At 44.5% G+C, this 27,368-nt stretch overlaps 1 protein-coding gene across 2 annotated transcripts in view; it reads left to right on the top strand.

The window, feature by feature from the left end:
- ubr1 (ubiquitin protein ligase E3 component n-recognin 1) overlaps positions 1–27,368 on the top strand; it is a 212,272-nt gene that overhangs the window by 130,508 nt on the left and 54,396 nt on the right. For both annotated transcript variants that reach the window (XM_068039752.1, XM_068039751.1), the window contains exons 24-30: positions 7,324–7,372; positions 10,922–11,076; positions 12,179–12,281; positions 12,940–13,049; positions 18,347–18,427; positions 19,168–19,349; positions 20,493–20,695. In XM_068039752.1, coding sequence (XP_067895853.1) covers positions 7,324–7,372; positions 10,922–11,076; positions 12,179–12,281; positions 12,940–13,049; positions 18,347–18,427; positions 19,168–19,349; positions 20,493–20,695 — 883 coding nt within the window. The remainder of the gene's footprint in view (positions 1–7,323; positions 7,373–10,921; positions 11,077–12,178; positions 12,282–12,939; positions 13,050–18,346; positions 18,428–19,167; positions 19,350–20,492; positions 20,696–27,368) is intronic.

The following is a 27,368-nucleotide window of genomic DNA, read 5'->3' as shown; positions in this document are numbered from 1 at the left end:
CCCAACTCTTTTTCCGGTACATTGATGACTGTATCGGTGCCATTTTCTGCTCCCGTCCTGAACTGGAAAACTTAATCAACTTTGCTTCTAATTTCCACCCTTCTCTCACCTTTACATGGTCCATCTCTGACACTTCCCTTCCCTTCCTCGATTTCTCTGTCTCCATCTCTGGGGATCAGCTGTCTACTAATATTCATTATAAGCTCACCGACTCCCACAGCTACCTCAACTACACCTCTTCACACCCTGCCTCCTGTAAGGACTCCATTCCATTCTCCCAGTCTCTCCGACTCCGACGCATCTGTTTTGATGATGCAACCTTCCACAACAGCGCTTCTGCTATGTCTTCCTTTTTCCTCAACCGAGGATCCCCGCCGCCGCCGCCCACTGTGCTTGACAGGGCCCTCAACCGTGTCAGGCCCATTTCCTGCACCTCTACCCTCAACCCTTCCCCTCCCTCCCAGAACCACGACAGCGTTCCCCTTGTCCTCACTTGCCGCCCCACCAGCCTCCACAGCCAAAGGATCATTCTCTGCCATTTCTGCCACCTCCAGCGTGATGCCACTACCAAACGCATCTTCCCCTCCCCTGTCAGCATTCCGAAGGGATCGTTCCCTCCGCGACACACTGGTCCACTCCTCCATTACCCCCATCACCTCGTCCCCTTTCCATGGCACCTTCCCATGCAATCACAGGAGGTGTAATACCTGCTCATTTACCTCCTCTCTCCTCACTATCCAAGGCCCTTAACACTCCTTTCAGGTGAAGCAGCGATTTACTTGTACTTCTTACATTGCGGAGACCAAACACACATTGGGTGACCGCTTTGCGGAACACCTCCACACAGTCCGAAAGCATGACCCCGAGCTTCCGGTTGCTGGTCATTTCAACACACCCCCTTGCTCTCATCCCCACATCTCTGTCCGGGATTGCTGCAGTGTTCCAGTGAACATCAATGCAAGCTTGAGGAACAGCATCTCATTTACCGATCAGGCACACTACAGCCTGCCGGACTGAACATTGAGTTCAATAATTTCAAAGCATGACGGGCCTCCCTTTTTTATTTTTATCTTTTGTTATATTTTCTTTATTTATTTTGTTTTAGTTTGTTTAGTTGGTTTCTATTGTACCTACCAACTGTTATTTTCATGTTTCTGCTTTGGGCCAGGGCTGTTCATTTTTCTGTCAATTAACTCCTTGTCTGCACTAACGCTTTGTCTTTCACCACACCATTAACATACCGTTACCTTTACTCCATGACCTTCTGGTCAGTTATTCTCTGTGACCTTGTCCTATCAACACCTCTTTTGTTATCTCTTGCCCCACCCCCACTTTATTTTCTTAAAACCTACTACATTTCTAATATGACTGCAATTGTTGACAACGCGATCAGTAGGTGGCGCTGTTTTGGCACATGCGCAAATACAGCATGTGCCACTAAAACGTCACAGCTTGCGACTGTAGCAGCTGCCAGGACTAAAGATGGCGCTGCTCAAAGAATCACACAGATGAAACCTAACAAACACGTGGCAGAATACAATGGCCGGAGTGAGAGAGTGGAGCGGGCCTGGAAGAGCAGCGCGGGGGGCGGGGAGACCAGCGCGGGGAGAGCAGCGGTGACGGTGACGGCGGCGGGGGAAAGAGGGAGGGAGGGGGGGTAAGAGGAAGGGGGGGGATAGAGGGAGGGTGGGGGGGTAAAGAGGGAGAGAGGGGAAGGAAAGAAGGAGGAAGGGGGGGTGGAAAGAGGGAGGGGGGGAAGAGGGAGGGAGGGGGGGAGAAGGAGGGGGGGGAAGAGGGAGGAGGGGGGGGAAGAGGGAGGAGGGAGGGAGAGCTGGGGGAAGGGGGGGGAGATCTGGGGGAAGTGGGGGGGAGAACTGGGGGAAGGGGGGGAGAGTGGGGGGGGGAGGGCGGGGGTGGGGAAGAGTGGGGGGCGGGGTGCAGCGGAGCGGAAGAGGAGTGCCTTTTTCTGTGCATGCACCATAAACACAACAGCAAAAGACTTACTGGCCAGTCCCTGGACCCGGCGACACCAAGGTCTTCGCACGCTCGCTCCCCGCGGCTCTCTACGGCCTCTCGCTTCCGGCCCTCTCCATTCAGCCGTTCCCTCCAGCTGCGGATGCCCAATGCAGTTGCTTTCTCCCCTACCCAGTTGCTTTCTCCCCTACCCAGTTGCTTTCTCCACTACTTCTCCACAGTACTTCAGGCATTGCAACTGTCTGGTCCCTGCATTTTGCATGCTCCCTCTCCCCACCCCTCCCCGCTCTCCCCACCCCTCCCCGATCTCCCCCCCTCCCCCCCCCCTCTCTCCCCCCCCCTCTCCTCCCCCCCCTCTCCTCCCCCCCCTCTCCTCCCCACCCCTCTCCTCCCCACCCCTCTCCTCCCCCCCCTCTCCTCCCCCCCCTCCCCTCCCCCTCTCCCCCCCCCTCTCCCCACCCCTCTCCCCACTCCCCTCTCCCCACTCCCCTCTCCCCACTCCCCTCTCCCCACTCCCCTCTCCCCACTCCCCTCTCCCCACTCCCCTCTCCCCACTCCCCTCTCCCCACTCCCCTCTCCCCTCTCCCCACTCCCCTCTCCCCACTCCCCTCTCCCCACTCCCCACTCCCCACTCCCCTCTCCCCTCTCCCCACTCCCCTCTCCCCACTCCCCTCTCCCCACTCCCCTCTCCCCACTCCCCTCTCCCACATCTCCTCTCCCCACTCCCCTCTCCCCACTCCCCTCTCCCCACTCCCCTCTCCCCACTCCCCTCTCCCCTCTCCCCACTCCCCACTCCCCTCTCCCCTCTCCCCACTCCCCTCTCCCCACTCCCCTCTCCCCACTCCCCTCTCCCCACTCCCCTCTCCCCACTCCCCTCTCCCCACTCCCCTCTCCCCACTCCCCTCTCCCCTCACCTCTCTCCCCTCACCTCTCTCCCCTCACCTCTCTCCCCTCACCTCTCTCCCCTCACCTCTCTCCCCTCACCCCTCACCCCTCACCCCTCTCCCCTCTCCCCTCACCCCTCTCCCCTCACCCCTCTCCCCTCACCCCTCTCCCCTCACTCCTCTCCCCTCACCCCTCTCACCCCTTCTCACCCCCTCTCCCCATCCCTCTCCCCACCCCTCTCCCCACCCCTCTTCACCTCCCCCTCTTCACCTCCCCCTCTTCACCTCCCCCTCTTCACCTCCCCCTCTTCACCTCCCCCTCTTCACCTCCCCCTCTTCACCTCCCCCTCTTCACCTCCCCCTCTTCACCTCCCCCTCTTCACCTCCCCCTCTTCACCTCCCCCTCTTCACCTCCCCCTCTTCACCTCCCCCTCTTCACCTCCCCCTCTTCACCTCCCCCTCTTCACCCACCCCTCCCTCCCCCTCTTCACCCACCCCTCCCTCTACCTCCCTACCTCCACCCCTCCACCACAGTTGAATATCTGAAGTGCAGTTGCAAAGTCAGGGAAATAGCATGCAAAACAAAGCCTCAACAATTCTGGGGTTAATTATTGAAAAGTTTTATTAAGTTCATTAAGCATCCGAGGAACTGCTGTGCATGGATACATGAGTGTTGTGTCCAGCATTCTCGTGTGACAGACAGGCCGAGTCTCTGCTATGCACAGCTAAAGAGATTGTTCCTGGAGAGCCTTGTGGTGAATGAACGCTTGGCTCTCTATTCCACTACTGTATTGTCCATGTGAAGAAGGCAAAGTCACAAGAGTCTGAGCTCAGTCTATTCTTGGGGAATGTTCCCCAAGCGCATCCCAATGTGCATTCCCAATTCATCCATAAATGCAATGTTCCTTTCCACATCGTGACGAGCTCCGCAGCATGATCCAGTTGCCTTCGTTGCTTGAATGCTGACCTTAAGTCTCAAGGATTGTTTTCTCGATGGCATGTTTTACATGCCCAGGGCGAGATACCTGAAAAGTTACACAGACATTCAATGAGCACGCCCCAAGTGCCTTGTTCCCTCACCAAAACGCCAACCATCCCCAGGTGTGTTGCTGGCAGCAGTTTACATGTGCACCATGACAAGGTCCCAAAATCTGGTGCGCACCTGTTTCGCAGTCCAGAGGAGGTTGCGCAGAGGTGGTCGCCCAGCCATTGCTCCATCCAGGAAATCACAACAAAGGCAGTCCGTAGACACGGGGGTGGTATGCGCGTGGCTTTGTGGGCACAGGATCTCACTGACGAGATGTATTGATACTGCAAATCTAATCTTGGTTCAATGCGCATCAAGGAACAGCTTTACAGGAGTGACAAGCTACACAAGTGGAAATGTAGTGACTGCAGCACCTACCTCTGATTCGGTCTCACTCCAGTGGAACGGATGCGTGGCTGCCCATAGTGTACACAGCACAGCCTCACTGAGGCATACTTAAAGCGGATGGGAATTTCGACTCGGCTATTAAAGGACCACACGGGAAACATGAGATGAGATAAGAAATACAGAATGCACTCCATTGAAACGTTACATGTGCTGGACTGCAGCACATGTTTTCAGAGCAGCTTACAACAGGGACTGGAGCACATGCGGTGCCCCAGACAATGGAAATGTTTTCAGAGCAACTTACAGTGCCCCAGACAATGGAAATGTTTTCAGAGCAGCTTACAACAGGGACTGGAGCACATGCGGTGCCCCAGACAATGGAAATGTTTTCAGAGCAGCTTACAACAGGGACTGGAGCACATGCGGTGCCCCAGACAATGGAAATGTTTTCAGAGCAACTTACAGTGCCCCAGACAATGGAAATGTTTTCAGAGCAGCTTACAACAGGGACTGGAGCACATGCGGTGCCCCAGACAATGGAAATGTTTTCAGAGCAACTTACAACAGGAACTGGAGCACATGCGGTACCCCAGACAATGGAAATGTTTTCAGAGCAACTTACAACAGGAACTGGAGCACATGCGGTGCCCCAGACAATGGAAATATTTTCAGAGCAACTTACAACAGGAACTGGAGCACATGCGGTACCCCAGACAATGGAAATGTTTTCAGAGCAGCTTACAACAGGAACTGGAGCACATGCGGTGCCCCAGACAATGGAAATATTTTCAGAGCAGCTTACAACAGGAACTGGAGCACATGTGGTGCCCCAGACAATGGAAATGTTTTCAGAGCAACTTACAACAGGAACTGGAGCACATGCGGTACCCCAGACAATGGAAATGTTTTCAGAGCAGCTTACAACAGGAACTGGAGCACATGCGGTGCCCCAGACAATGGAAATATTTTCAGAGCAACTTACAACAGGAACTGGAGCACATGCAGTGCCCCAGACAATGGAAATATTTTCAGAGCAACCTACTACAGGAACTGGAGCACATGTGGTGCCCCAGACAATGGAAATATTTTCAGAGCAGCTTACAACAGGAACTGGAGCACATGCAGTGCCCCAGACAGTGGAAATATTTTCAGAGCAACGTACCTTGGAAGAATCTCCTCTGTCTAATAAAAATGAAGCAAATCTCCAAAATGCCCGACGAAACCTCTCCTCCTTCCACTTTCAAAAACTCGCGCCGAAGCTTTGACGCATGCGTAAATATCGGAAGATTGACGCATGAGTGAATATCGGAAGATTGACGCATGCGTGAATATTGGAAGATTGCAAGAAGCGCATGCGCAGAGGCCAACCTGGCGCGTTGCCCGAGGAAGAAGACGTTACGCGATGACGTCATCTGCGCATGCGCAAACTGGTCCTGGCAAGCCGGACCGCAGCGCATGCGCAGAGAGCAGGAGACCGTCTGCGCATGTGCGTACCGCGGCGCAGCCTGATGACGTCAGCGCTGGGAAGCGTTGTCATGAATCACTTTGTTCTAATATTTGCCAGTTCTGACAAAGGGTCATTGACCTGAAACGTTAACTCTGCTTCTCTCTCCACAGACCTGCTGAGTATTTGCAGCATTTCTTGTTTTTATTTCCGATTTCCAACATCTGCAGTATTTTGCTTTTATACTATTGTAGCTGTCCAGGGTTCTGTGGGTGAGGGGCTACTAGTTAACTGGCTGTTGATCTATAAGTAGCATTTGGTGAGTCAGCTAGGCCCATTTTGTGAGGTATAGAAGCAAGTTTCCTCGTCAAGTGAGGTGAGCTTTCACAGAATGGGAAAAGTACCCCTGACCAAAGGATAAGATAAATATAGTAAATGACCAAAGTACATCTCAAACAAGTACAATAAAATTACGATAATTGGCAAAAAAGCAGTGGGGGGTGTGGGGATGAGTTTTTAATGCAGCGAGATGTATCAATCTGGACGCACTACCTGAAAGGGTGGTGGAAGCGGAAAGGAATTGGATATGTACTTGAAAAGGAAAAATTCACCAGGTTATGGGAAAAGAGCGGGCGACTGAAACTAATTGGATAACTCTTTCAAAGAGCTGGCACAAGCATGATCGGTTTAGTGGCCTTCTAATGTGCTGTATCATTCTGTGAATAAAATGGTGTTAATTTTAAAAGGTATCTTTATTAAAGTCCCTTTTTACAATAGTGATATTTAGTATTGGAATAATGCCCCCCACCCCCCCGGTCTAATAAAATCATTAGTTACATCTCATGTTCGTTCTCCCTCTTGAGATTGTGCTCTTATATCTTTCAAAAAAAATTGCAAGAATAGAATAGAATTGAAAACAGCAACAACTTATATTTATATAGCACCTTGGGACTTTTTATTTTATTGAAAACAGCAAAACTAGAGGCCATCAATATAAGATGGTCACCAAGACGTCAAATAGGGAATTCAGAAGAAACTTTTTTAGCCAGAGAATGGTGAGAATCTGGAACTCGCTACCACAGGGAGTAGTTGAAGTGAATAGTATAAATGCATTTAAAGGGAGGCTAGATACGCATATGAAGGTGCAAGGGATAGAGGGTTACACTGATAAGAGTTAGATGAGGAAAAATGGGAGGAGGCTTGTATGAAGCATGCTTGCCTCTATATCCTTTCTATAAAACGGCAACCTAACTGTACACCGTACTCCCAAGTGTAATCTAAACAAGGTTTGTTACCAGTTTAGCATAGACTGGTTGGGCTGAATGGCCTATTCCTGTGCTTTATATTCTATGTAATTAATGTTCTTGCCATGTCCAGAGGTGTTGCAATAACTTCTCACTCACCCTGTTGAATAGAGGCAACTAGAGGGCAAAAGTTTCCTCCATCTTGCTGAGCAATGTGATAAATTGATTGATAAGATGTTTAAAAATCCAAAGTACTGTTAGTAAATTGTACCCACCAATCAGAGTGTAGCAAATTGAAGAGATTAGGCCTACTTGACTTCTTTTAAATTTGGGCAGGGAATATAAAAGATGTAACTTTAGTCTTTAAGTGCTAAGTTGTTACGTTTTTCTCCTTTATTAAAGGCTGAGGACGAGCAGAAGAAGAGGAAAAAACAAGCCAACAGCAATGAAGGTAATTCACGCTTTAATTTAGGAATTTTTAATTTTAAGGGTATGTTCAGAAGTAAGAGGTGTAGCTTGTGACTTCTTGTGGATTTGCATTCCAGACCTAATTTTCAGTATCTAGAAAGTTGTTGCCAATACTTCTTTCAAACTCAATGTTTTGTCCACAGCTTCTGCATCAGGAGGGAGAGTTGGGCAAAAGTTGCAGATTGGCTGTATGATTGAGCAACAGTAGACTGACTTAAAATTGCAAAGAGGGGGCGGTGGCGCAGTGGTTAGCACTGCAGCCTCACAGCTCCAGCGACCCGGGTTCAATTCTGGGTACTGCCTGTGTGGAGTTTGCAAGTTCTCCCTGTGTCTGCGTGGGTTTCCTCCGGGTGCTCCGGTTTCCTCCCACAAGCCAAAAGACTTGCAGGTTGGTAGGTAAATCGGCCATTATAAATTGCCCCTAGTATAGGTAGGTGGTAGGGAAATATAGGGACAGGTGGGGATGTGGTAGGAATATGGGATTAGTGTAGGATTAGTATAAATGGGTGGTTGATGGTCGGCACAGACTCGGTGGGCCGAAGGGCCTGTTTCAGTGCTGTATCTCTAAACATAAACATATAGATTAAGTGAATGGGCAAAACTATGGCAAATGGATTTCAATGTAGGCAAATGTGAGGTCATCCACTTTGAACCTAAAAGGGATAGAACAGGATACTTTCTAAATGGTGAAAAACTAGAAGATCATTAAAATGTCATATGTACAGAAAATAATCAAAAAGGCTAATGGAATGCTGGCCTTTATACCTACATTTCTAGAATACAAGGTAGATGTTATGCTTCAGCTATACAAAGCCCTGGTCAGACCACACCTAGAGTACTGTGAGCAGTTCTAGACACAACACTTTAAGAAGGATATATTGGCCTTGGAGCATGTGCAGTGTAGATTTACTAGAACGATACCTGGACCCTGCACTAAAGTTCCCTCTAATTTCCCTTCGCTGTGCACAACCCGTTTGATGCACTGCATGGTCCCTTTAATGTTGCTGCATGGCTGCGCATACCTTGAAGGGGCTGCTGATTGTGCATGGTCTCTTTGTCCTCTATGTAGCATATTCCCAATTGCTGTATATCCATGCAGTTTAGAGGGGACTTTGCCCTGGACTCCAGCAGTTAAATTGCACAGAGAGATTACACAAACTAGGGTTATAACCCCTGGAATTTAGGAAGTTACGGTCTGATTTGATTGTAATATTCAAGATATTAAGGGGTAGATAGATACAAACTATTTTCACTGGTTATAAACTAGGGGACATACCCTAAAAGTTAGATCCAAATCAGGAGTGAAGGGAGGAAACACTTCTACACACAAAGGATGGTAGAAATTTGGAACTCTTCTGCAAATGGCAATTGATGCTGGGTGAATTGTTAATTTTAAAGCTGAGATTGATAGAGGTTTCTTAACCAAAGGTACTGAGGGATATGGAGCAAAGGTGCAGCCATGATCTCATTGACTGGTGGAACAGGCTTGAGGAGCTAAACAGACTACTCCTGTTCCTATGTTCCTAAGTGTGCAGTGTTTGTGTTTTGTAGTTCGGATGAATGTAATATTGGTGTGAAAGTTTAATTAAATCATTTATGAGTACTTGAATTTTGTAATCCAGTCCCACCATCTGCTATTTGCCTTCAATGAGCTTTCAGTTGCACAGTGAATTATTTAAACATACATGTTCAAATGAGAGATATAATCCTTCCTGCCGCAGCAAATACAAGCCCTGGGTTGTATAAGGTGGTGTTCTAAACACAGTGGGGGTTTGGGGGGTATAATCACCTTATGCTGTGACCGAAAAGAGATACCTTGGAAGCAGTGAGGAGTACAGTTTTTTTTCATGGATATGAGTCCATTTTAAATCCATTTGGAGCAGTCAGTCTTACACCATTTGTTACCTCTCTGGGTGTCAGGATCCCAACCAAAAAAGACACACAAAGGATCTGAGGTCAATGAAGTTGTTTGGATATAAATTTGATCCATGGAAGTCATATCGCTTGAGTGTTTGCATCAGATGATAACCTGGAATGAAGGGATTTGGCTGTGTTGGGAGACTGGGGTAAGTTGGATCAGTGATGAGGAAGTTATAGGGTGATACGATTGAGGCATTTATTGGCAGGATAAATAGGGAATGACATTTCCCTCTGTGCAAATTATAGAGCAAGGGAACACAATCGTCAGAAGGCAGTTAAGGGAGGATCACTGAATGTTTTTAAGGCAGGGGTAGACAGATTCTTGACAAACAAGGGAGTCAAAGGGTATTGGGGGTAGGCAGAAAAGTGGAGTTGAGTCCACAAACAGATCAGCCATGATTTTATATAATGGCAGAGCAGGCTTGAGGGCCGAATAACCTACTCCTGCTCTTAGTTCATATGTTCGTATGTAAAGTGGACAAAGTTGTAGGGCAGCACAGTGGTTAGCACCACAGCCTCACAGCTGCAGTGACCCGGGTTTAGTTCTGGGTACTGCCTGTGCGGAGTTTGCAAGTTCTCCCTGTGACCGCGTGGGTTTCCGCCAGGTACTCCGGTTTCGTCCCACCGCCAAAGACTTGCAGGTTGATAGGTAAATTGGCCATGGTAAATTGCCCCTAGTGTAGGTAGGTGGTAGGAGAATTTTGGGACTGTGGGAGGGAATATGGGATTTCTGTAGGATTAGTATAAAAGGGTGGTTGTTTGTCAGCACAGACTCAGTGGGCCGAAGGGCCCATTTCAGTGCTGTATCTCTCTATGATTCTAAGGAAATCCAGTCCGGTAATAACTTATATACATATATATGTGTGTGTATGTAATGTATGCACAAACACACATACACATTTCGGAACTCTTTAAGAGGGAGATTGATATATTGCATGAGGTGTACAACACAAAAAAAGGACACTGGGCCCACCTGATCTATGCTGCTCTTTATACTTCACATGAGCCTCTGCCTGCTCTGATTACTACTTCCCAACCTGCCCCATATCTCTGTATTCCCCTCTCCCTCATCGGTCATACCTCCCTTTAGATGTGTCAATGCTATCTACTTCAACAGTGTGCTGCTGAGTTTTATGTTCTCAACACACTCTTGTCCAACTAAGTTCCTGCTAAGTACTATACTTGATCTGTCAGTATTTATGCTGCCTTGTTCTGCACTCACCCACAAGTCCAAACAGGCTGTACGTGGAGATACTAACAAGCTGGTTGATAATTTAAAGACCCCTCTCTTTTAGGTCTCCTCTTAATCTTCTCTTTTCCCCAGCCTGCTCAATCTCTGCTGATAGTTGCATGCTCTGAATTTTGGTTACGTCCTTGTAAATATTTTATACACTTTCTCCAGTGCTTAAGTATTTTTTTTAGTGTGGGGACCTACGGCATATGGGGTTATTGATGAGGTTCTCTAAGATATGAAGCTCTAAGCTGGATTTTTTTATATGTACCTATTTCATCTGAAACATGACTGTGAAGTTGTGCCCCAGCAGTTTTATCTGCCTTTATGATGTTTGAGTAGATCAAGCTGTTAACAGACTGTTTACAATGTGTCTTGCAGCTCTTCCACCTCCTCCCCCTCCTCAATTCTTTTCCACATTTGCAAAGGTCACGAATATTTTGAACTGTGACATTTTAATGCTAATCCTGCGAGCAGTTCTCCAGCGGGCTGTGGATTCCACAGGGCAGTTGTGGAGTGAAGCAATGGTACAGAAGGTATGAACTTGCACAATATTGATCACCGTATTCAATTGGTCGTGAAGAATTCAAATGAATTTTTCTGCAATTTGTCCTGCATAAAAAAAGGAATGGCTTCCAACTTGGAGCATTTTGAGAAACAAATATTGCTTGGTGTTTTTATGTATTTCATTTACATGAGTTCCTTTTTTATTCATGTATCTTCTGTTTTTCAAATTAACCCAACATTATTAACTTCTAGCTCTGTAAAAAAAAACTGATACTGTAGTCTAGCAGTGGTTAGCACCGCAGCCTCACAGCTCCAGCGACCCGGGTTCAATTCTGGGTACTGCCTGTGTGGAGTTTGCAAGTTCTCCCTGTGTCTGCGTGGGTTTCCTCCCACATGCCAAAGACTTGCAGGTTGATGGGTAAATTGGCCATTAGCAATTGCCCCTAGTATAGGTAGGTGGTAGGGAAATATAGGGACAGGTGGGGATGTGGTAGGAATATGGGATTAGTGTAGGATTAGTATAAATGGGTGGTTGATGGTCGGCACAGACTCGGTGGGCCGAAGGGTCTGTTTCAGTGCTGTATCTCTAAAACTAAAACTAATTGACAGAGATTAATTGCTATAATAGTCATCAACTTCATTATTGTTGTATCATGTGACTACCAGGCTGCTCGAAGGCGACCTAGATGGACCTTGGTCTTTTATAATCTAGCAATTCCTATGTTGCTAATTTTCCCTTTTTTTGCCCCCCCATTTAATGCCCCATCCATTCATTGGTGTGAAGGTGACCAGATGAAGGTGTCAGGCTTGTGCAAATACTGCTGTTGATCAAACTTCCCGGAAATGTGCAGAAATGCCCATTTTCCTCTGGGAAAAGGGCGAGCAGAAACATTCTATTGTGACATCTAAATAAATCCAGTTGCAGCAGTCTCCAATAGTAACAGAACTCACTTTTCAAAAATCTTGGAAAAAATATCAATAATGTGCCAAAAAGCTACATTAAGCAGATCTTTTTACGTTAAGCAGATCTTTTTAATCAGGCAGTATGATTTTAATGGTTTCTTTGTCAGTGCCGTAATGCACATTTTATGTTACTAACAACACACAATTGTGTTTCTGTTCATACCATAGACCCTTCATCTTATCTGCATGGCTTTACAAGAAGAACAGAGACAGCTAGAGGGAGTAGTTGCAGAGGAAGATGTGACCTTTGACGTTTATCTCAAGGCAACTAGTAAGTACTGGATCTGCTGAGTATTTCCAGCATTTTCTGTTCTTATTCTATCCCAGAGACTTCACTCCTGAGTTATGTTACATGCAGTTTGAAGCAAAATATGTGCTGTAACTAGCCTGTTAGTTTGTGCCTGTTGGTGCAGTACACGTGATTTTCTGTTGGGGATCCTATTTTGGATTTTGCCAGAGTTAATGGTGCCTCATCCAAAAGTCGCATTTCCCACCAGTGAGAAAAGAGAATTAAAATTCTGCGTTCACTTAATATGTAATCCATGCTGTAGTCGTTTCGACTGAGCAAAATGCTGAGATTTTTATGGTAATCCCACTTCTGTTTTTTTTATTCGAGGTGTGTACCTTTATTCTTAATATTATGCAAACCTGAATTTCTGTCCCAGCTTTTGTCTGATTTAATTTCCACCCACAGTCGCCTTACAAGGGAAGAATGTCGGAGGCCAGTAACACTGCTGAGTTGAGCTTTGCAATTATATTATAAATTGATTCTGGGTTTTAAAAAAAGAATGAGGAACTATTTCTCTGCTTTTGCATGTCATTCCAAGTGAAAACGTTACTGCCAGCGATAAGACTGACGCCAGTTTACTTGTATCTTTGCAGTTATGCATCTGTTTTTCTTAAACTTATCTTTTGTGGTTACTTTGAAGGGGTAGGAAGTTCTGCAGTGAATGCCGAGAGCATCCTGTCACTTCTAGAAAAACTAAAACGTGTACCTCAGTTAGATGCCCAGAAGGACATGATTATCTGGACCTTACAGGTATTATTGAAAATGGAAAAAACAAATAACGAGCTGGATTTTTGTCAGTGTTTGTTTGAAAATTTTCAGACTAAGATTGATCAGTTTTAGTTAGGCAGGGGTATTAAGAGTTATAGAACCAAGGCGGGTGGATGGAGGTAAAATACATGTCAGCTGTGATCTAATTGAATGGTGGAACAAGCTCGAGGGGTTGAATGGCCTCCTCCTGTTTTGATGTTCCTTTTACGGAAAAAGGTTATGTACATTGATCCAGTAGATAAAATATTAGTGTCAGACTTTTTTTTAAATCTTTCATGGGATGTAGCTGTCACACGCAAGGCCAGCATTTGTTGCCCATTCCTAATTGCCCTTGGCAACTGAGCGGCTTGCTGGGCCATTTCGGAGGGCAGTTAAGAGTGAACCGCATTACAGTGAGCCTGAAGCCACATGTAGGCCAGACCAGGAAAGGACGGCAGATTTCCTTCACTAAAGGACATTAGTGAACCAGGTGGAGTTTCTTTTACAACAATCGATGGCAGTTTCCTGGATGGGAGATTGTGGGCTTGATTTTTGTACCTTTCCATAGTCAGAAGTTGGAAAATCGAGCCCATAAGGTTTCTAAGCCCCTTGCACTCCAGACTTCTCCATGAAAGTTAGTTTTGTAGTCTCAGCCTATCTGTTTGAGGGAGGGATGGTCTATGTTGAATAGGAATCCCAATTTATAATTTAACTCCCATTTCTTTATAAAAGGTTTCAATGGGGTTGATACAGACAAGGTATTGCCTTTGGTGGGGCAATCGAAAACATGGAGGCATAATAAAATTGGAGCACTGCCATTCAGGAGTGAAGTCAGGAAGCATTCTTTCACACAACAGGTAGTGGAAATCCAGAACACTCACTCCCTCAAAAGACTGTGGATGCTGGGGGTCAATTAGAAATCATACAAATCATAGAAATTTGCAACACGGAAGGAAGCCATTTGGCCCATCGTGCCCGCACTGGCCAACAAGTAGCCATCCAGCCTAATCCCACTTTGCAGCTCTTGGTCCATTGCCTTGTAGGTTAGGGCACTTCACGTGCATATCCAAGTACTTTTTAAATGTTATGAGGGTTTCTACCACCCTTTCAGGCAGTGGGGTCCAGATCCCCACCACCCCTTGGGTGAAAACATTTCCCCTTACATTCTCCTCTAAACCTCTTTCTCACCCTAAATCTATGCTCCCTGATTATACACCCCTCAACTAAGGGGAATAGGGCTATCTACTCTATCTAGACCCATTATAATTTTATACACTTCAATTAGGTCTTCCTCAGCCTTCTCTGTTCCAAAGAAAAGAAACAAACCTAGCATATCCAATCTTTCCTCAAAACTGAAATTCATCAGTACAGGCAACATTCTTGTGAATCTCAAGGCAAGTATCCCGTATGCCTTCTTGATCACCTTATCTACCTGTCCAGCCACCTTCTGGGGATCTATGGACATGTACTCCAGGGTCCCTCTGTTCCTATACACTTCTCAGTATCCTACCATTGCTTGCCTTGTTAGCCTTCCCCAAATGCATTACCTCACACTTGTCCGGATTGAACTCTGTTTGCCACTGTTCCATCCACCTGACTAGTCCATTATTATCTTCCTGTAGTCTACAGCTTTCTTCTTCATTATCAACAACACGGCCAATTTTTGAATCATCTGCAGACTTCTTAATCATACCCTCCCCCCCCACTCCCCCCACATTAAAGTCCAAATCATTGATATGTACCACAAAAAGCAAGGGACCTAGTACTGAGCCCTGTAGAACCACACTGGAAACAGCCTTGAAGTCACAAAAACACCCATCGATCTTTACTTCCTGTCTCCAAGCCAATTTTAAATCCAACTTGCCACTTTGCCTTGGATCCCACGGGCTTGCACTTTCATGACCAGTCTGCCATGTGGGACCTTATCAAAAACCTTGCTAAAATCTATATAGACTAGATCAAATGCACTACCCTCATCAACCTTCCTTGTTACCTCTTCAAAAAATTCAATCTTGTTAGTCACACATGACCTTCCCTTAACAAATCCGTGCTGACTGCCTTTGATTAATTTGTGTCTTTCTAAATAAAGATTTTACCTGTCCCTCAGAATCTTTTCCAGTAATTTTCCCACCATCAATGGTAGGCTGACTGGCCTGTAATTGCTCAGTCTATTCCTTTTTAAACAATGGTCCAACATGAACTGTCCTCTGGCACCACACCTGTAGCCAGATAGGATTGGAAAATGATGGTCAGAGCCTCCGCTGTTTCTTCTCTTGCTTCCTTTAACAGCCTAGGATACATTTTGTCCAAGCCTAGGGATTTATCCACTTTCAAAAGATGTCAAACCCTTTAATACTTCCCCTGTCACTATGTTAATTTTATCTAATATTTCACACTCCTCCTTGCTGATTGCAATGTCTATCATCCCTCTCTTTTGTGTAAACAGACGCAAAGTATTCATTAAGAACCATACTAACGACCTCCACCTCCACACACAGGTTACCCTTATAGGCCCTACTTTTCCTTTAATTATCCTCTTGCTCTTCATGTATTTATAAAAAAGTCTTTGGAATTTCTTTGATTTTACTTGCCAATATTTTTTCATGCCCTCTCTTTGTGTTCCTAATTTCTTTTTTATTTTCACCCCTACATTTTTTATACTCGTCTAGATTTACTGCAGTATTGAGCCCTCGGTTTCTGTAATAGGCCTCCCTTTTTCTTTATCCTCTCCTTTAAACTCCTTGACTTCCACTGGCTCTGGTTTCGTTAGTCCCTCCCTTTTCCTTTAAGCGAACATACTTGCTCTGAACCCTAGCTATCTCTTTCTTGAATGCCTCCCAATGATCTGGCACTGATTTACCTTTCAAGTAGTTGTTTCCAGTCCACTTCAGCTAACTCACACCTCAACTTAGTAAAATTAGCTTCACCCCAGTTGAGAACTTTTATTCCCGGTCTATCATTGTCCTTTTTTTTTTATAGAGTTTTCAAGATTCAGATCAATGGATTTTTGTTAGCTCAGGGCATAGAGTAAAGGTGCATAAATGGGGTTAAGATACAGATCAATCATGACCTCGTTGAATGGTGGAACAGGCTTGAGGGACTAAATGGCCTCCTCCTGTTCTTTGACCAGAGTTGTTGAAGGTTTGACTTGTCAATCCTTTTGACCAAATATAAAGGTGTGAATATAGCTTGGAAGAGAGAAAGCAGGAAAAGAAAGAGTAAAGAGACCCAGGATGTTTTATCATTTCCTCATATAATCTGGCAGTTCTGGTATTATCCTTGTAATTTTTTTTTGTACCCTCTCCAATAACAATCTATCCTTTTTATAATCAGGCAACCAGAACCGTACACAGTGCTCCAAGTGTGATCTAACCAGTTTGACATAGCTTCTCTACTTTTCAATTCTGTCCCTCTAGAAATAGACATTAGTGATTGGTTTGCTATTGTTATGACCACATTGACCTGCATTGCAACTTTGTGATTTGTGTATTTGTACTCTCAGATCCCATTCCTCCTCTACCCCATTTAGATTCTTATTTTCCAAGTAATGTGTGACCTCCTTAATTTTCTTACCAAGCTGTGATATCTTAGTTATTTGTCTTGAAATTAATTTGCCAATTATATGCTCGTTTATGAATGTTGTCTTGTAATTTGTTGCACTTCTCTGTGTCGACTGCCCCTCCCTATTAGTCTTGTCTGCAAATTTAGAAATTGTGTTTTTGATTCCAAGATCTAAATAGTTAATATAAATTGTAAACAAAAGTGGTCCGAGCATTGATGTCTGTGAGACCCCACTTCCTGCATTCTGCCACTCTGAATAGCTACCCTTTACCCCTACTCTCTGGCTTGCAGCCAGCTAGCTATCCATTCTGCTACTTGTCCCCTAGTTCTGCATGCTCTGACCTTACTCATTGGTCTATTATGTGTTACCTTATCACAGGCCATTTGGAAATTTAGATATGGTTGGCATCCTTCCATCTATGAAAGATGATAAACACAGCAAACAATACATTTAGGTGGGGTGTCCTTTTTTTATTCTTTCATGGGATATGAGCATTGCTGGCAAGGCCAGCATTTGTTGCCCATTCCTAATTGCCCTTGAACTGATTAGCTAGGCCATTTCAGAGGGCAATTAAGGGTGGACCACATTGCTGTGGACTGGAGTCACATATAGGCCAGACCAGGTAAGGACACCTTCCCTAAAGGGCATTAGTGAATCAGATGGGTTTTTACAACAATCAGCAATGTTTTCATTTTTTTTTTTGAATTTCAGATTTATTAATTAAATTTAAATTTCACCATCTGCCATGGTGGGATTCAAACCCATGTCCCCAGAGCATTAGCCAAGGCCTGTGGATTGCTAGTCCAGTGATATTACCACTACACCACTGCCTCCCCATGGTGCACTCATGTTGATGGCTGTGAAGGGCAACCCTTGAAAGGCAGGTTCTGCCACAAGTGTTGTACATGAAGCTGCCAAGTGACACTGTGAGTTGTTATTTTTGACATTGGTGCCAGTTGCTAAACTACTGTAGCAACTGGTCATCGTGGTGGTGCACACCAGTCCATAGCATGTGTCGCCATTTCCCGCTTTCACCAGCTAGTGACTCCCAAGTGTGATAGTCGACATTTAGGACCTTCATGGCATGCTTGCAAGTATCCTTGAAGCGGAGCTTTGGGCTGTCGTCTGACCCTGGCCACCTCACAATGCAGAAGGTCCTTGGGTATGTGACTGTCTTCCATCCTGCAGCGTGTCTAATCCATCAAACCCACCTCTGTTTGATTAGTGCCAACACACTATGGTGCTCTGCCTTAGAGAGGACTGCCACATTTCTGATTTTGTCCTCCGGGATATACTCATAATGCGCCACAGACAGAAAAGATGGAAATTATTGAGCTTCTTTTCCTGGTAGCTGTAAGTCACCCATGTTTCACAGCCATACAGCGAGGTGCTGAGAACACAAGCCTTATATACCGTCAACTTGGTCCAAAGGGTCACCATGATATCCCATGTGTGTTTCACAAGTCAGCCAAAGGTGGTAGCTGCTTTCCCTATCTAGATGTATCTAGATATATTACATCTGGTAATAATGTTACCCTGTGTGGAAAAAAAAATGTCAGGCTGTGTAAACATTGGTAACCTTGACATCTAAAAGCTGGTGGCTGTGGTATGTTGAAGGTAGGCAGGGAATGGAGGAGGAGGAGAACTGGAAGAGTGGTAAAGCTAGACCCAAAGAGATTCTTGAAATGGTCTAAGAACTTTTGACAGGCACAAACATTATGTGTCTATATATTTCCAGATGTTTGATACTGTGAAAAAGCTGAGGGAGAAATCGAGTCCATGTTCAACAACAGAAGCAGGCATTCAAAGGGCCAATGAGGTACTGCCATTTTTGATTGTTTTTTTATTTTGTTGTATTATTTTTTTCAAGTGTTGTTCCAGGATTGTAACAACCTGTGAGATCCCTGTCTCAACTATGACATCAGGAAGTCTGCCAAGCTGAAGCAAGGTGGCTTCCCAGATAAAAGGGTCACCCAGATCCCCTTTAACACACCACATGGCTGCTGAATGGTCATTGGAAGAGATCTGGGAACAGGGTACCCGCCTGAGCTAACAACTAGTGATTGATGGGATTAAGGAAAACTCGTAATAGGATTAGGAGTGACTTTGGTGTCAGCCGAGGCTCAGTGGTAGCACTTTCACCTGAGTCAGAAGGTTGTCAGTTCAAGTCCCACTCCAGATGCCTGAGCACTTAATCTAGGTTGACACTTCCGGTGCAGTACTGAGGAAATGCTGCACAGTTTGAGGTGCTGTCTTTTGGATGACACATTAAACCGAGGCACCATCTGCTCTCTCAAATGGACATAAAAGATCCTACAGCATATTCAAAGAAGAGCATGGGAGCTATTCCCAATGCCCTGGCTAATATTTATCCCTCAGCCAACATCACTAAAACAGATTATCTATACATTGGCACATTGCTGTTTTTGGGTCTGCTGTGTGCAAATTGTGTGCCGGATTTCCCACATTCAAAAGTACTTCATCACTTGTAAAGCACTTTGGGACATCTTGAGGTCATGAAAGGCGCTATAGGAAGTTTGTTCCTTTCTTGTATTGCAGACCATACAGGACAAAGATAAGGCTGAGCGTAAACGGAAAGCAGAGGCAGCCAAACTATATCGGCAGAAGATTATGGCACAAATGTCTGCAATGCAGAAGAATTTCATTGAATCGAACAAGCACCTTTATGAGAAGGCTACAGAAGTGCTAAGACCAGGGTCGGTCATAACTGAGGAGGATAGGTACGTAGCAGGTAGAGACCATGAGGATATGAGTAAGCATTCTAATTCTGTAACCTGCTTGGTGGCGGTGCATACTATTGGCTGAAAGCAACGGAAAGGAAAATCAGGCAGGGGGAATAACAGGCGACTGATCTGATGCTCGTTTTATGCCCTACTGAAGTTCATTTTCTGCCCAGTTTCTTCACACCCATACAAACCCCTTCATAATTTTAAAGACCTTGATCAGGCCTCCTCTTACTCTTCCCTCCCACAGAAAAAAGGGCCGCAACCTGCTCAATCTTTCCTCACAGTTGTGTCCTCTTTATTCTGGTGACATCCTTGTAAATCTTTCCTACACTTTCTCCACGAATTCAATATTCCTCTTGTAGTCTGGCGACGAGGTCTATGCACAGTACTTCAGCTATGGTCAAAGTTTAACATTGCCTCCCTGCTTTCGTATTGTATTCTTCTGAAAATGAACCCCAGTACCTTGTTTGCACTCTATATGACCTTATCAACGTGTGTTGCTACCTTTAGTGATTTGTGTGTCTGTATTCCCAGATCTCTTTTTTCTTCTATTTCACTTATTTTGTAAAGAATAAGTGGCCTCCTTATTTGTCCTACCAAAATGAATCACCTCACACTTCCCTATATTGAATTTCATTTACCACTGAATTGCACACTCTGCAGCATTTATGTCTACCTGTATTTTGATGCAGTCCTCCACATTATTAGCTATACCCTGCCACCCTTCCGCAAAATTTGGTATCATCTGCAAATTCAACACCATACCTCCAATTCTACAGTCCAAACTGTTTGTGTATGGTAAACAACAGTTGTTCCAGCACAAATCCCTATGAGACTTCACTTCCCACTTGCTGCCAGTCCAAAAGACTTGGCTGAACTCCTACCCTCTGTTTTCTGTTTCAGTAATTGTACAGATAACCCTCTATGAAGTTTTTTGGCTTTAAAAAAGCTCTCCTTCCAAGAGGCCGATGACATACGTTTTCCTATTGAATCGCTGACTTGGAGCTGAAGCCCTGGTTCTTGTTCTGGTGAAATAAGAAACACAGGAAGGAAAGAATATAGAAAACAAGAAATACCTGTGTCTAAGAAATACATTTGCCTTTAAAATCAGTGTGTGGGGTCTGTTTTTTCTTACAGTATTCCGACAGCCGTGAATTCTGGTGTAGCTTTGGGACCAATGCAAGGTGCAACTGCAGCTGAGAAAATAATACTGATCTGCATTTTATGTCAGGAAGAGCAGGAAGTGAAAACGGATGAAATGGCCATGGTACTAGCAGCTTGTGTCCAGAGGTCCACAGCCCTGTCAAAAAATGTATCTCGAACCATCACAAACCTAGGAGGTAAAACTAAATCCTGTGCACAAATAGATTTGCCTTTGTACATTGTAGTTAACATCTCTTGGAACCAGCTTTTAATCTGAAGCACAAAGGCAGTTTCTGATATGGCAACTGTTCTGGCATCCTCTGGGTAAAATTATCAATCAGCATTGGTAGTAAATGGGAAGAATCAGAGGTTTTGCTCAACATTCAATACTGAAGCAAGTAGCACCATGTGATGAGTATTGTTTTAACTTTCAAATGGGTTGAAGCAGAAAGCAGGAGCATTACTTTATTAATTTATATAAATTTATGAGCTAAATACTTTGATACTTCTCTGCTGTGGTCTTTTTCAAATAACCAATTAATAGATAAGTCAAAAAAGTAAAAGAAGAAAGTAAATTTTTACCAGTCACACGATACCTTATCAACAGCTTACCTTATCAACACACCAGAGTCCTTTTTTTTTTGGTTAGAGGAGGAGGGCGGGTGGGAGACACTACATGTGTAGTGTCTCGGGTTCAGCCACTGCCCAAATATATAGGTTTTGACTTACCCAGCAGTCCCCTGGTCCTCCGAAACAAAAGGGAATTAACTTTAACTTTAAACTGAGGATCCAGTTGTTGTGGTCCACGTTGGGACTAACAACATAGGCAAGGCTAGGATGGAGGACCTGTTTGGGGATTATAAAGCACTAGGAACGAAATTAAGGAACAGGTCCTCGAGGGTCATAATCTCCGGATTACTGCCCGAGCCACGTGCAAATTGGTTTAGGGATAAGAATATTAGGGAAGTAAACACGTGGCTAAGGGAGTGGTGTGGGAAAGAGGGGTTCCATTTCATGGGGCATTGGCATCAGTTTTGGAACCGGGGGGATCTGTACCGATGGGACGGTCTCCACCTGAGCCGATCTGGAACCAGTGTTCTAGCGAAACGGTTAAATAGAGTGGTCTCTAGGACTTTAAACTAGTGACTCGGGGGGAAGGGAAAGGGAAAACGACAGGGAGTATGATGGTAAGTAAAATGGTAAGCAGCAGGTTAACGTGTGCAGGAGGGTTTAAGTTCAAGGCAGACTATGAAAGAATCAGAAAGGAAGGATAACTCAGGAGTTATTAGAGATGTTGGAAATCATGAGGGTAAGAAAGCTAGCATAAAGGCACTTTACCTGAATGCTCGTAGCATTCGTAATAAGGTTGATGAGTTAACGGCACAAATCATCGCGAATGAATATGATTTGGTAGCCATTACGGAGACATGGTTACAGGTTGGTCACGACTGGGAGTTAAATATCCTGGGGTACCAGACTATTCGGAAGGACAGACAGGAAGGTAAGGGAGGTGGTGTAGCTCTGATATTCAAGGACGACATCAGGGCGGTGCTGAGAGATGATATAGGTTCTATGGAGAATGAGGTTGAATCCATTTGGGTGGAAATTAGAAACTCTAAGAAGAAAAAGTCATTGATAGGCGTAGTCTATAGGCCACCAAATAATATCACATTGGGGCGGGCAATAAACAAAGAAATAACTAATGCCTGTAAAAATGGTACAGCAATTATCATGGGGGATTTTAATCTACATATAGATTGGTCGAACCAGCTCAGTCAGGGTAGCCTTGAGGAGGAGTTCGTTGAGTGTATCCGTGATAGTTTTCTTGAACAGTATGTAAGGGAACCGACGAGGGAGCAAGCTATCCTAGATCTAGTCCTGTGTAATGAGACAGGAATAATTAATGACTTCATAGTTAGGGATCCTCTTGGAAGGAGTGATCACAGTATGATTGAATTTAGAATACAGATGGAGAGTGTGAAGATAAAATCCAATACCAGGGTCCTGCGCTTGAACAAGGGGGACTACAATAGAATGAGGGAGGACTTGGCTAGAGTAGACTGGAAACAAAGATTTTATGGTGGGACAGTTGACGAGCAGCGGAGGACTTTCAAAGCAATTTTTCAAAGTGCTCAGCAAAAGTATATTCCAGTGAAAAGGAAGGACTGGAAGAAAAGGGGTAATCTGCCATGGGTGTCTAAGGAAATAAGGGAGACTATCAAATTGAAAGAGAAGGCATGCAAAGTGGCCAAAAACAGCATGAAACTAGAAGATTGGGAAAACTTTAAAGGTCAACAGAGAGCCACAAAAAGGGCTGTAAAGAAAAGTAAGATAGAACATGAGAAAAAACTAGCACAGAATATAAAGACAGATAGCAAAAGTTTCTATAAATATATAAAACGAAAAAGAGTGGCTAAAGTAAACATTGGTCCTTTAGAGGATGAGAAGGGGAATTTAGTTATGGGATATGATGAAATGGCCGAGGCATTGGACAGGTATTTTGTATCGGTCTCCTCAGTGGAGGACATTAATAACATGCCAGTAATTGACAAAGAGACGAACGTAGGTGAGGACCTGGAAACAATCATTATTACGGAAGAGGTAGTATTGGGCAAGCTAATGGAGCTAAGGATTGATAAGTCTCCTGGCCCAGATGGAATGCATCCTAGGGTACTAAAAGAGATGGCGGGAGAGATAGCAGGTGCACTGGCGATAATTTTCCAAAATTCACTGGACTCTGGGGTAGTCCCAGCAGATTGGAAAACAGCAGATGTGATGCCACTGTTTAAAAAGGGAGGTAGACAAAGGATGGGGAATTATAGACCGGTTAGCTTAACCTCTGTAGTGGGGAAGATGCTTGAGTCTATTATCAAGGAAGAAATAGCAGGGCATCTCAATAGAAATTGTCCCGTTGGGCAGACGCAGCACGGGTTCGTGAAGGGCAGGTCATGCTTGACAAATCTTTTGGAATTCTATGATGACATTACGAGCAAGGTGGACAATGGGGACCCAATGGATGTGGTGTACCTAGATTTCCAAAAAGCCTTCGACAAGGTGCTGCACAAGAGGCTGCTGCATAAGATAAGGATGCATGGCGTTAGGGGTAAAGTATTAGCATGGATAGAGGATTGGTTGACTGACAGGAAGCAGAGAGTGGGGATAAATGAGTGCTATTCTGGTTGGCAATCAGTCACTAATGGTGTGCCTCAGGGATCGGTGTTGGGTCCGCAATTATTTAGAATTTATATAGATGATTTGGAGTTGGGGACCACTTGTAGGGTGTCAAAGTTTGCAGATGACACTAAGATGAGTGGCAGAGCAAAGTGTGCAGATGACTGTGAAACTTTGCAGAGGAACATAGATACATTGAGTGAGTGGGCAAAGGTCTGGCAGATGGAATACAATGTTAATAAATGTGAAGTTATTCATTTCGGTAGGAGTAACAGTAAAAAGGATTATCACTTGAATGGTAAAAAGTTGCAGCATGCTGCTATGCAGAGGGACCTGGGTGTCCTTGTGCATGAATCGCAGAAGGTTGGTCTGCAGGTACAGCAAGTAATTAGGAAGGCAAATGGAATTTTGTCCTTCATTGCTAAAGGGATTGAGTTTAAAAGCAGAGAGGTTATGTTGCAGCTGTATAAGGTACTGGTGAGGCCGCACCTGGAGTACTGTGTGCAGTTTTGGTCTCCTTACTTGAGAAAGGATGTACTGGCACTGGAGAGGGTGCAGAGGAGGTTCACTAGGTTGATTCCGGAGTTGAGGGGGTTGGCTTATGAGGAGAGACTGGGTAGATTGGGATTATATTCATTGGAATTCAGAAGAATGAGGGGGGATCTTATAGAAACATATAAAATCATGAAGGGAATAGATAAGATACAAGTGGAGAGTATGTTTCCACTGGCATGTGAAGCTAGGACAAGAGGGCATAGCCTCAAGATTAGAGGGAGCAGATTTAGGACTGAATTAAGAAGGAACTTCTTCACCCAGAGGGTTGTTAATCTATGGAATTCCTTGCCCAGTGAAGTAGTTGACGCTTCTTCAGTAAACGTTTTTAAAGCTAAGGTAGATATCTTTTTGAATAATAAAGGAATTAAGGGATACGGTGAGAACGCGGGTAAGTGAATCTGAGTCCACGAAAAGATCAGCCATGATCTTATTGAATGGCGGAGCAGGCTCGAGGGGCCGGACGGCCTACTCCTGCTCCTACTTCTTATGATAAGACAAGGAAAATTAATCCTTTTTTGAGGCTCCTCTTTATCCACCCTCCTCCATCATAATAAATAATCCTACGTTGTTGATACCAATGTTCTGTGCTGTAAAGTGATGGAATATGGGTGTTAAGGCCAAGTGGGGAGGGAGTCATTGTCGCCCCTCTTACCCTTCCTCTTATTTGACTGCAACAGGGTTTCTTCCTTTCTAAACAGTGGTTGTGCTTACCACCTCTGAGTGTTTTACCTTTTAATGTGATGTAAAGGAACCAAACGACAGATTTCTTGAGTTTAAACAAGATGTAAGTTTATTATACCCAACAAGCTCAATCCCATCTAAAAAATAATTTTAAAAAAAAATACACTACACATTCACGCACACATTCACACGAGGATCACATGCACACAAAGACACACGCACACAAAGACACACGCGCACACACACACAAATACGTTACAAAGTGGAATGTAGGTTTTTGGTTGGATTAAAGTCAAGAATAAATAAAAGTTAACTACACAGTCTGAGGTTGGATGATTCAGTGGTCTTCCACTGGAGTTGTATTCTTGAAGCTGTTGGCTGGTCAAAGTGCACTTTGTGGTTGGCCCGCTTTGCTCAAGGTTTTCTTGAAGGCAGACTTGTAGGTGGCTCTCTTCCCCGATCTCTGGCTGTAGCAGTCTGTAGGCTTGGAGCGTCCTCAGTCGCAGACAGTTTTCAAACTTGATGTTTTCTAGGGAGAGAGAAAGAAAGGGAGGCACACAGCCTTCTCTGCTGCTGCAGTCTCAAGTACTGTTTGTCTCCTGTGTGTAACAAAATTCCTAATTTTACACAGCCTGGGGTGACAGCCACATGGCCAATCCCCTATGTTCTTAATGAGGTCCAAAGTCTAAAACCCAAAACCTCTCTCAGGTGGTATTGTCAGTATTTAACCACTGGAGGGACATCTCCACTTACGAATGCCTCGAGATGGCTTTGAATGTCCCGCTAATGAGGGTGATCTGGATAATCTACTCAGTTAGTCAAAGCATTGTCCAGGCTGTGTTAGACTTCTGGCTCCAGTTGGGCCTTGGAATGTGCTTGTATTTCAGATGCAAATTGCATTGGCCATCTTGGCTGCCAGTTTTTTTTTTAAGTTAACTGTAGGGTTTTTTCCAATATAAGTCTAACGTAAGTTTCCAGCCGATTAATTAATATTTCTCATTTTGCATATAGGGTTTTATTGACAATGGGTTAAACGTTGGCTGTTTCACTAACCATGGCTTTCTGATTTCAGTTCTATAGTTGGGGAAGGAAGATCGGAAGGCCTCATATGTCCCCATCAATCTGGTAGAAAGTAGTTGGTGGGAAGTGCTCCAGGTATCTCGCTTTCATTCAGGTGGCCACCTTGACTACTTGATGTTAACATGATGTATGAGATGGAAAAGGATTCCACTGCAGACTATTAACATCTGTCATCTTGAGCACAAAAGTTTGAAAAGTAATTTACACAGTTGTGTGGGTGCAAATCACATATGTAATATTTAGTAAGGGTTATATTGTGGCCATCTTGCATTTGAGGAGCCTTTTAGGCTTAGTTGGCCGTTGGCGTCATTGGATAATTCCAGCAGAATTAGAGCCATAAACTTCAAAATATCAAGTATATAATTCTCTGTAAGAGTGGTTATCCCTTTTGAGCAGGAAGAAGCCCTAGTTAAATACCTGTTTCACAGGCCAAGTACCACAGAGCTGGAACTGTTGCCCTTGATTCATATTCACATATTCACAACACTCTGAGCTTTCAGAAAGAATGTGGCTTTGCATTGGGTGTGAAAGTGTGCCTTCTCAACCATGCCATTTGGAACCTGCTTCCAGTGCATTATTCCTGTTACATCTGACTACGCATTCAAATTGGTGTGTTCATATCTAACTGCTTTTGTTTCCAGACTCCAGAATATGCCACCAAAGAATAACAAAGGCAACGTGCTTACTCCCATTAGGGGGCTTTTCGGTATTCAGTTAACAATATGCAAGTACCATACATAGTGCGCATCTCAAAGGAAGAAACCTTTTTGACGCAGATTTGTAAAGTTTAAAAAAAAACACAAACAAGCATTTCATTTAATCTGCTGAAAGGTCACAGACCTGAAACATTAACTCTGCTTCTCTCTCCACAGATGCTGCCTGACCTGAGTATTTCCAGCGCTTGCTGTTTTTATTGCAGATTTCCAACATCTGCAGTATTTTGCTTTTATTTAATTTAATCTGCCTGTTTATCTGGTTTGACAGAAATTATACCCTTGTGTTGGTTTCTAAGTGAGGTGACAAGTTTCTTTTTGAGGTTGCTTCCATCCTCATTATTCATTGAATTTGCCTTTATTCTTTCGGGTATGTATTTGCTCAAGCCCAGTTACACTGCTTACATATTTAAATATGACAATGGTGCTTTCAACTGAGATCAAGACGTATTTATTGGGTATGGGTATCAAGCGACTGGATCCACTTTTTAATACAAGGAGTAATAGATATCTGGAGTTTGTTCCCTGAAAAGGCTGTGGATGCCAGGCCATTTGAAATTCTCAACTGAGATCAATAGATCTTTATTGGATGGGAGTATTGGGATATGAAGTTAAGGCTGAAAAATGGAGTTTAAGTACTGATCAGCTAGGATCTAATTGCACAGTGGAA

This window comes from Heterodontus francisci, chromosome 9 (assembly GCF_036365525.1).
Source record: "Heterodontus francisci isolate sHetFra1 chromosome 9, sHetFra1.hap1, whole genome shotgun sequence".
NCBI lineage: Eukaryota > Metazoa > Chordata > Chondrichthyes > Heterodontiformes > Heterodontidae > Heterodontus > Heterodontus francisci.
Note: the sequence above shows the minus strand (reverse complement) of the source record. Positions and strands in the feature narration are given on the sequence as shown.